Source organism: Quercus robur, chromosome 11 (genome assembly GCF_932294415.1).
Source record: "Quercus robur chromosome 11, dhQueRobu3.1, whole genome shotgun sequence".
NCBI lineage: Eukaryota > Viridiplantae > Streptophyta > Magnoliopsida > Fagales > Fagaceae > Quercus > Quercus robur.
Genome location: NC_065544.1, coordinates 51,959,785 through 51,971,144, shown reverse-complemented (window position 1 = coordinate 51,971,144; position 11,360 = coordinate 51,959,785). Strand labels below are relative to the sequence as shown.

Genomic DNA, 11,360 nt, shown 5'->3' with positions numbered 1-11,360 from the left:
CTAGTTGGCAAATCGAGTTAAGTATTTGGGGAAAGGCAATACAATTATTTCTTTATAACTGAGAGTGATAGAGTTATAGAGAAAAACCTGACTCAATATTTTGTTTGATAATTGTGGATTCCACGATGGGCAATTTCTAACCTCCAAATGATTTAAAGATTGTGGAAGTCCTTGAATTTCTTCAAAGTGCTTGCAATCGACTATATGAAGTTCCGTTAATGTAGTAAATTTGATAAAGCTTTCGGGGATGGTAACAGTACTGGTGTTTCTTAGAATTAGACATCTCGATGCGGGAAAGTAATCGAACTCTAGAAAATCTAATTCATTTACATTAAACTGTTGGGGAAATATTCCAGACATCCATCAATATGTACATTGCAAGTTGGTCTCCGTAGGTTAGTACCAAAACTTAAATGCTGGAGTTTTTGGAATTTATAGATGCTATCTAGAAGTTTCCTCTCAAGGCTTGTGCATCTTGAGGAAGGCAACTCTCTAATACCACTCCCATGCAAATATAAAAACTTTAAGCATTTCATTTCTGAATCAATATCAGGGAAGTTCTCAAGACTTGTGCAGCCACTAAGATAAAAACTTTGAAGAGATTTCAACGCAAGTCTTCTTGGAAGAGTCTGAAGTTTTCCACAATTTTCGAGATCCCAAATTTCAAGTTTATCAAGAAGTCCAATAGGTTCATGAACCTTAACTAAATTTTCACAATAAGAAAGGTCTAATGTCTTTAAATTTGGGGCATACAACTCAGGTAATTCTTGAATGGATTCACAGGACTGGAGATAAAGATATTCAAGAGATTTGAACTTAAGTCCTCTAGGAAAAGCTTGAAGTTTTTTGCAACCAGTAAGGTTCCAAGTTTTAAGCTTATCAAGAAATCCAACAGGCTCATGAATCTCAACTAAATTTATACAATTAGAAAGGTCTAACATCTCTAAATTTGGAAGCCGCAACTTAGGTAGTTTCTGGATGGATTCCCAGCCAGTGAGATTGATCCCTTTCAAATTTTCAAAAGGCAAAAACTGTAGAAGGAAACAACATTTATCTTCAACAACCTTTAAAGTAAACATTAGAAATAAATCATAATTAAGAAAACTAAAAATTATACCTGATTGAATAGCTCATGTATTCTAATATTACTATATGGCATGTTGAAGTAGACAAGCTGTTGAGGATAACCATTGGATGGCAAGGAAAAGGAACAATTAGACAAATCCAGCAACACTAAACTGTTGGGGAAATATTCCAAACATCCATCAATATGTACATTATTAAGTATAAGAAACTTGATATTTTTCATCCTTCTGAAAGCTTGAGCATGAAGTTCCAACGTTATAGGTTTAGGCGGGTACAACATTATGCCTCGAATTTTATTCGTTACCTAGTTGAACAAAGCATTAAGTGAACAACACTATGCAATAGAATTTTTCAAAAATATAACAATTAAAAAAATTAAACAAAAAAAAAAAATATTGATAAGCTTGTATTGCTTCAACATTAATAAAAATTAAAGAAATTAATTCATTTCTTCTAACTTGATCAAAAGAGGGAAAGAAGAGAAGAAAAATAATTTATACCATATTTCCAGTTAGAACAGTAAAAGCATCCGCATAATCCCGTAGCCTAGTACGTTTTCCAAGCGCTTGTGGTGATTCTTGTTGAACAATTACCTCTCCCATTTGTTGTAGCAAGTTATGCATCGATAAATAGCCACACCGATCAATAGTTATCAAACACTTGTCAATAAGTTTTGGAATACCATAATTTGGAAATAAATGACATGCCTCTAATATATTTACAACATAATCTTTCTTTTTCCCATTGAAGAAAAATGCAATATCGAGGAAAATATCCTTTTCACTTTGGTCCAATTCTTCATAACTTATTTTGAGTATTTTAATAATTTCCATGTTGGGAGCCTTTTTATACTTCTTCAATGCACTTTCCCATTGAGTTAAACTTTTTCTACGCAAATCAGAACCAATTATTTTTAAAGCTAGAGGAAGGCCATTCGCATAATTGATAATCTGCCTTGTAAGTTGCAAGTAAGCTTCCTTAGGTTCATTTGTTTGGAAGGCATACAAACTAAAAAGTTCGCAAGCTTCATATGGGCCCATTTCATCAACCTCATAGATTAGAGTATCTTGTTCCAGAGTGGTTAACACATGCTTATCTCTTGTGGTTATAAGGATTCTACTTCCTGGAGCAAACCAATCACATTTTCCAAGCAAATTTTCTATTTGCTTTTGTTCATCTACATCATCAAGAACTAAAAGAACTCTTTTATGGCGAAGTCTTTCCATTATCACAGTGATTCCTCTAGATATGTTTTCCGCCTTTAAATTTCCATCCCCTAAGAGCTTAGAAAGAAGTATCTCTTGTAGTTGTATTATGTCATCATTTGTCCTAGACCTCCCTTTAACATTCTCTAGAAAGGAGCTTCCTTCAAAGCCATCAACAATTTTGTTATATACAGCTTTTGCAATTGTAGTCTTACCTATTCCCCCAGGGCCATGGATCGCCACCATTCGAATATCATTTAACTCAATATTTAAAAGCTCTTCTATTTTTGTTGCACGAGAATCTACTCCAATTGGGTATTTAGCAACAAATAATTGTGTGCGGTTTAATGTTGTACTTGATATCCGTTCGATAAGTCCCTGGATAAATTTAGATTCAAGACAACTGCCAATCACATAGCATAAAAAGCATGTTAGGAAATGGATTAGCTGGAAAATGTAAGTATGAAGATAAGCAAAATTCTAGGTATATAGTTTTTGCATTATTTTATTTATTTTTCCTTTTGCTACATGAATAAGGGGTGAGGGCAATTAACAAGTAAGTAGTACCTTTTTTTTTTGTGGGGGGGTGGGGGTAGAAAAGGTGGTACATTTTAAATCAAAGTAAATGGTTTATAGACTTCGGAACCAAACTATATTTGAATTTAATAGTTTTTCTTTTTTTATGGGAAATCAGTTTTATTCTTCTATCAAGTAGTTGCATGAAAACTCCACATAGGTGAGTAACCAAACTTATTGGAAACCCATATATGATACCTGATTGAAACGATTAAGAGATTTTTCTTAAAACTTTCCTAAAAAAATACATGAAGAAACTCTTAATTGGTAAGATTAAAATTTTCTTTGTAGCCTAACTAGCAACTACCTCCATAGTAGGGGAGGCCCAACAAATTTGGAGGCCTAAGACAATATATTTAAATGAGGCGTTTTTGTTATTACTTAAATAATATTTAACTAGTGTTTAATATCATAATTTTTTTATAACAAAATCTATTCTTTTTATTTTGTAATATGCTTTTTTTTTTTTTTTTTTTTTTTTTTGTTATTGAAAAAAAATGCTAAAACTAAAACAAATTTTAATACAAAAAATTTACAAAAGATGTAGCAATGAATGTGATTAGTGACACTTTAAGAAAACAATAAACAAGTATTTGAATGAATGATATTAAGGATATTATAGATTGGGTTTGGCTTACCTCCAGTACTTTTTTAACTAGAGGTCTCTTTTTATTTTAAATACACAATGTCAAGTGGTAGTGGGTTTTAATCTTCACATTTTATTTAGTTGGTGGGTGATGTGACAGTTTCTCATTAAAATAAAAGGAGATTCTAGTTAAAAAAGTACTGGAGGTAAGCCAAACCTTTATAGATTTTACAATATGAGGCTTATAAAGATGTATCACCAATCACAAAAAGTAATTCAAAAATGCATTTAATAAGTTGTTGATTTTCACAAATCATATTAATTGTCACATCAATTTGTAAAGGTTTTGAAGTAAAATTTATTGTATTTCTAGTATTTTCTATCTGAATTATTTCTTAATTAGTGACTTATATTTGCAAGGCCCTTGTAACTTAAATTGTATTATCTATAGCATTACTTAATTCTGAGACTTCTTAAAAGTACAGGAAAAATGTAAAACTAATTTTTTTTCCTATATCTTAAAAAAAAAAAAAATCTTAAAATTTTTTTTCAATTTTTGTCCCAAAATTTGGGGGCCTTTTTCTAGTGGGGGCCTAGGCAACGACCTAAGTGGCCTAGGCCTAGGCCGGCCCTGTCCACAGTTAAAGATATTATCAAAATAGAACATTTTCATATAGTAGTTATGACAAACCATTAAAATTAAAAAAAAAAAAAAACCCACGAAAGCATGAGACTAATGATGGGATACATACCCGTTATTGTAATGATCTCCAGACAAATTGCTAACTTCATTTAGAGCTGCCCTCCAAACCTGCACCTTATCAATGTTATCCTTTAAATTTTTTTCATGATTAGCCAATTCTACCCCAAACTTTCCCTCTTGTTTACGTACTTCTGATGGATTTATTCCATAAAAAACTGGTAAAACTAATTGGCCAAAATTTTTCCTACACTCAAGAATCCAAACAAGTTCATCCAAACACCATTTAGAAGATGCATAATTTTCAGACAACACAACAACCGAAATCATTGAGCTTTTAATGGCTTTGAGAAGTTCATTTGAAATTTGTTCTCCCCTCCGAAGTTTATCGTCCATGAAGGTGTTAATTTCTTTGTCACATAGAGCTTTATATAAATGGCCTGTAAAACCATTGCGGGTATCTTCACCTCTAAAGCTCAAGAAGACATCATACTCCCACTGATGAGTGGTAGAAGAAGTGAAAGTCTTTGAAATCTACATTTGAGCAGAAGATTCAGAATGTCTCATAAAATTGGAATTATAAGAGATGGGTGAACACATGGAGAAAAAAAAAAATACCTCCTTTCGATGACTGGAGGTTGAGGGTGGTGGTTGTGTGGCAGCTTCAATATCGCGCCTCTGGCACCATTTGTCAATGAGATGGCGACAGAGGACGAATCCCACAACCACCAAAAGTACTATAACAATTTCCATGCTTTTCTGAAACTCACAATGTTCGAATCCAATGTCTTTTCTTTTTGATTTCTGTACCGATAACTTTTAGGCCTACAAAGATATGTAAACGACTTGTACAACGTACATATCCAACACCAAGGCGTGAAGCTTTATGTGAGTTTCCCACCAAAAATGTCTTTTTGGGAACTTCCTTCCGTAGTTAAATAAATGATAAACAACAAGATTAATGGAAATAATCAAAAATACAAATTGCACTTTTTAAATTTGACCGGAATTTATTTTAGTTATTTAATTTAATTTTCATTCAATTAAATTTTCTAAGTTATAAATTTTAAAAGATTCAATATTTTTAAAGGAAAACTCACCACTTTCTTTTTACTGTTTATAGTCAACCACTTCCACTAGTTGCGACAATAGTCATAAATCAAAGTTATGAATTTCATTTCATTTTTCACTCTAAGATCAAAGAAAAAGGAAAAGATGAGAAGATAAGGAGAAACTGAAAAGAGGCTCACGGGGATGAATGTGCGTGATGCTTGACCTTGAGAGAATTGCAATGGTAGGGATGAGTGAAGAAGATACTGATGTTTGCTGGGCTCTGGTTCACCTTGAGAGAATTACTATTTGCAGTCCTTTTTTTTTAGAAGATCTGTGAAGATGAACCAACCTTTTTGAGTTTTTCTTTGTTTATCAGATTATCTGCTTCCAGTTTGTTTAAACACACCATTCCGAGCAACAACTTCTTGTAATAAAAGTAGGAGATTGAAAAGTCTTCATGAAAGAAAGACTTTGAAAAGTCTTCATGAAAGACTTCGAAGCTTCATCTTTTACAAATGCCCCAACATCTATATTTATTTACAAAAGAATCAAATTGTTTAGCCAATAATAGTTTTGCTGTTTCCAAGAAATTTCCACCAACTTTCAGTAGAAATCTCACGCGTCTTCAGTTGTTCAAGAAGAGAAAAAGTGAGAAAATGACCGAACAAATTACTCAACAAATTAGATTCTAAATTAGAATCCATTCTAGTCCAATTTTTTGTCATATGTCTATTTAACTTTGTAATTTTTGTGGCAAGTGAATTATTGAGTGCAGAAATCAAAGAGTTTAAAACTAATTAAATTCTAAATCATGTGTGTGTATATAATGAGAAATTATTACATATTTGAGAAATGTATGGTTTAAAAAAAGTGAAAGCTAATACAATGTATAACTTGAATTTTTTATAAAAAAATAATTTAAATCGTATAATTGTGATTATTTTTAACTTGTGCATATGCATAGAGCTACACACTGGTTTTCCATAAAAATCGAATACCAAGGTATATTTAATTGGAGAATTGGCATTTTTTATATATAATTTATTTAAGCCAATCCATGGCTCTTTGAACCCAAATAATTTCAAGGAGGAAATTTTGGAAATGATCCCTAGAGAACAACTAGGAGTTCTTAAAAGTTTTTAATTGGGGTATTGTTGTATTGGTTTCAATTAAAAGTTTTTTTTTTTCTTCCTAATCAACTCTTCACTCATTAACATTGCTGCATTATTGTGGGGCCAGAGAACTTGTGACCCCGGTCCACTTTACATTAGGGCCCAAGGCCCGGGCCGAGGAGAGACATTGTTGAGGACATACAACGAAAGTCTAAATGGCCTAGAGATATAGCTGAGGACGATTTTGTCCTCGGCCTCCCAAAGTGCTCCTAGAAGAAAGGGCAAGTACGGAATAGGAGCAGTTCATGAAAAGTTAAACACCTCTGCATTGATGGGGAAAGGACCCCTGAACAGTGTGGCGACAAAGGACAAGGGAAGGGTTACCATTACTGCAATTAAGTACTCTGCATCTGACAGAGCAATGCTTTTTAGCTTTTACAACCACTCCCAACCACTTTGGGTATGGGCTGATAGGACAAGTATCAGCCCTAGAAAGTTGAACCTACACGTGGACGTTGGAAGGAGGGTAAAGGCTAGTATAAAAAGGAGAAGGAAGTAATCCAGAGGAGGGGGGGAGACCAAGAACTAGAGCTTCCCAGGCCGTGTCGAGGAGAAAGCCTTCTTGGGCAAGCACGGTCCACCCTTGTGCGATTGTAGTGAACACCATAACTAACCACCGTCCGGTGACCAAGGCCTAGCCTTTTAGCCCACTTTTTACAAATTTATTATTTGGGTCCTTAACGTTCGAGCCCAATAAACCAATTTAGGGTCATTACAAATTGAGTCCTTACAATTGGCGCCGTCTGTGGGAAAGGCTTGTGCATTGGCACAGGCGATGGTAGGATCAAGCCCCTATCAAACAAGGGTCTGCGAAAGCCCCTCCGTCATTTCCAGTAGCCCGCTGTTGTTGCACTAATATAAAGTTCCACTAGGGGCTATGCTTCGAAGCGTCAGTGGCACGGGCAGTTCTAGGGGCTTCCAACATCAAGTTAACGCCCCACACCTTGGTCGAGGGGCTAATCCTCGAAACTACTTTAAGAAACTAGAAGTTTTGGACAGAACCAAGGTCTTGCATGGTCCTCGGACTCAAACCTATGGGGAAACCAACTACTTTAAGAAACTAGAAGTTTGGGACAGAACCAAGGTCTTGTATGGTCCTCGGACTCAAACCTATGGGGAAACCAACTACTTTAAGAAACTAGAAGTTTTGGACAGAACCAAGGTCTTGTATGGTCCTCGGATTCAAACCTATGGGGAAACCAACTACTTTAAGCAAAAACTAGAAGTTTTGGACAAAACCAAGGTCTTGTATGGTCCTCGGACTCAAACCTATGGGGAAACCAACTACTTTAAGAAACTAGAAGTTTTGGACAGAACCAAGGTCTTGCATGGTCCTCGGACTCAAACCTATGGGGAAACCAACTATTTTAAGAAACTAGAAGTTTTGGACAGAATCAAGGTCTTGCATGGTCTTCGGACTCAAACCTATAGGGAAACCAACTACTTTAAGCAAAAACTAGAAGTTTTGGACAAAACCAAGGTCTTGTATGGTCCTCGGACTCAAACCTATGGGGAAACCAACTACTTTAAGAAACTAGAAGTTTTGGACAGAACCAAGGTCTTGCATGGTCCTCGGACTCAAACCTATAAGGAAACCGACTACTTTAAGAAACTAGAAGTTTTGGACAGAATCAAGGTCTTGCATGGTCTTCGGACTCAAACCTATAGGGAAACCAACTACTTTAAGCAAAAACTAGAAGTTTTGGACAGAGCCAAGGTATTGCATGGTCCTCGGACTCAAACCTATGGGGAAACCAACTACTTTAAGCAAAAACTATAAGTTTTGAACAGAACCAAGGTATTGCATGGTCCTCGGACTTAAACCAATGGGGAAACCAACTACTTTAAGCAAAAACTATAAGTTTTGGACAGAACCAAGGTACTGCATGGTCCTCGGACTCAAACCTATGGGGAAACCAATTATTTTAAGAAAATAGAAGTTTTGGACAGAACCAAGGTATTGCATGGTCCTCGGACTCAAACCTATGGGGAAACCAACTACTTTAAGCAAAAACTATAAGTTTTGGACAGAACCAAGGTATTGTATGGTCCTCAGACTCAAACCTGTGGGGAAACCAACTACTTTAAGTAAAAACTATAAGTTTTGGACAGAACCAAGGTATTGCATGGTCCTCGGACTCAAACTTATAGGGGCTACGAATATTGTCAGGAACGTGGCAAAGCCTCCTAGTGCTCGGCGACCCTCTCGGATGGTTCATTTTAGGTTACCCATCCTCGGGTGATCACCCCATATGCAATACAGAGCATTCAGCGGTTATTTTGGTTAGTCTCATATGGCTAACCTACTTCAAGTCGGCATTATTGTGTCTGTCAGTTTTAATAAGTTCAAAGCGATAGCTCTTTGTTAGCAAGGGTTTCGGCCCTAAGTATTGTTCAAAAGAAAAGGATACCAACACATCCATTCACAAAATAATTATGGAAGAAATGAAAGAACATGCAAAATGAGATAAAGTCATATTTTATTAGATAAAGAAGTAGTACAGCGTACAATAAGGGGCTTAAACAAGCCTATACCAGAAGCTAAATACAGAAGCAAAAAGAAAAGCAAAAAGAAAAAGAATACAGGGAAACAATAAATCCTTCAAAATTTTGCCCTAGCAGCAACTAAGCGCGTTAGGATGGCACCAGTGATGGAAGAGAAGAAGAAGCAGAGGCACCTGGGTGGCACCAGTGATGAAAGAGAAGAAGAAGCGGAGGCACCTAAGTGGCCCCAGTGATAGAAGAGAGGAAGAAGCAGTTGAGCCTAACCCCCGTACCAGCTCTGACTGCAATCAAGCAGGTATCAAATGAGCAGCGCTCGAGAGAGAGCGGATGGTACCGACGATGAGAAATCTCAGTGCTGTCGCACCAAAAATCTGATGCGACCTCCACCTGCTTCAGATTTTGGCTGAAGGAAGAAGAGGCTCCTTTCTTGCCTTGTCAAGAGGAAGAAGTGTCTTGAGTCTTTGTCTCCCTTGCCCTGACCGGGCCATCTTGAGTCTCGGGGAAACCCAATGCTTCTGGAGAGGGTGTGGTCCCTTAGCCCTCATCCTAGACTTAACCATATCACTCCCTAGGGCTTAGTCACACTGGTAATAGAGACTATGGGCACAATTGGAAGGTTAGGGATTTGGAAGGCTTAAAGAGTCTACGAGTAAAGAAAATGACCTCCCACCGCGCTTCTTATATGGGGGGCAAGCCTAGTGACACTTAATCTGTACAAATCTCCAAGGAAAGCTACAAATGAGATAAGTCCCACCCAACTCCCAACGCCGTCTTCAACCATTGGATTTGCGTCGCCTCGTAAAGGGAACATATTAAAGACGCGCCTCGTGCATCGAAACTGCAAAAACGCGGCGTGAGTAAAACTAAGGGAATGTCTCATAACCAGGAGCATGTCCCAGGCAAATGAAGAGGCACCGGCATTGATGAAGGACAAGACTTGGCAAGCTGTGACATAAGCCCGACGTCACCAAAACCCTCCTCTCCGTCCGAAGGGCAGAACAGCAGGATTTTGAGGGGCTATTGTGGGGCTAGAGAACTTGTGACCCCGGCCCATTTTACATTAGGGCCCAAGGCCCGGGCCGAGGAGAGACATTGCCGAGGACATACAACGAAAGTCTAAATGGTCTAGAGATATAGCCGAGGATGATTTCGTCCTTGGCCTCTCAAAGTGCTCCTTGAAGATAGGGCAAGTACGGAATAGGAGCAGTTTATGAAAAGTTAAACACCTCCGCATTGATGGGGAAAGGACCCCTAAACAGTGTGGCGACAAAGGACAAGGGAAGGGTTACCATTACTACAATTAAGTACTCTGCGCTTGACAGAGCAATGCTTTTCAGCTTTTACAACCACTCCCAACCACTTTAGGTATGGACTGATAGGACAAGTATTAGCCTTAGAAAGTTGAACCTACACGTGGACGTTGGAGGGAGGATAAAGGCTAGTATAAAAAGGAGAAGGAAGTAATCCAGAGGAGGGGGGGGAGACCAAGAACTAGAGCCTCCCAGGCCGTGCCAAGGAGAAAGCCTTCTTGGGCAAGCACGGTCCACCCTTGTGCGATTGTAGTGAACACCATAAATAACCACCGTCCAGTGACCAAGGCCTAGCCTTTCAGCACACTCTCTACAAATTTATTGTTTGGGCCCTTAACATTCGAGCCCAATAAACCAATTTGGGGTCGTTACAAATTGAGTTCTTACAATTATAAAATAAAATTAAAAAAAAAAAAAAAAACCCAAAGGAAGGAAAAAACACTAAATTTTAGGATAAAACTTACCTTCAGTACCTTGGGTCTGTTTGGGGTCTACTTATTTTGCTAAAATTGAAAACTTTTTACTGAAAGTACTGTTGATAAAGGTAAACGTTAACTGAAATAGTACAGTAGGATCCATGAATAGTAACAAAAAGTGCAGTGGGGCCCATGAATAGTAGCAAAAATAAGTTAAATAGTAAAATGAGCTGGTTTTTTAAGCTGAACTAAAGACACACCTTAAGTGAAATATATTAGGTTATCGAATTAAATTCAAATACCATATTATATTCAACTTGAGAAATTTCCTAATTGTTTCTTAAAAAAAAAAAAAAAATTCCGAATTAAACTGGGCAATAGTTTAAACTCCTAAATTATAATTATACCGCTTAATCAACTATGCCACATGAAATAAAATTTAAAAAGTGAAAGGAACAGTACTGTAAATATAAAGGGAAGAAAAGCAAATTGGTTGAAATAAAGAAAGAGGCTAACTTTGGGGCTTTTTGGCATGGACTGAGGGAGACCAATAGAATCATAGATAGCAACCAAAAAACCCTTTGCCTGCGTTTCCTTCTTTAGTGTTTCAGAGTCCTCTAAAGGGGCCCTGCTTTTTCTCATATTTCTAACTCTCCCAAAGGGTTAATCTCATTACCAAAAAAACTACAATCATAAAAACCACAATTTTTTCCCTTATTTCTTTTCCAATGTCAATCATTTAGCCTGGGCA

General features: G+C 36.9%; 1 protein-coding gene across 1 annotated transcript; it reads right to left on the bottom strand.

Annotated features, from left to right (window-relative positions):
• Positions 1–1,563: 1,563 nt before the first annotated feature.
• LOC126707487 (disease resistance protein RPV1-like) lies at positions 1,564–5,597 on the bottom strand. Its single transcript, XM_050407171.1, has 3 exons — positions 4,772–5,597; positions 4,206–4,687; positions 1,564–2,694 (listed from the first exon to the last, which is right to left on the bottom strand). The coding sequence occupies exons 1-3, from the start codon at positions 4,904–4,906 to the stop codon at positions 1,581–1,583; spliced, it is 1,731 nt and encodes a 576-aa protein (XP_050263128.1). The 5' UTR covers positions 4,907–5,597; the 3' UTR covers positions 1,564–1,580.
• Between the last annotated feature and the right edge of the window lie 5,763 nt (positions 5,598–11,360).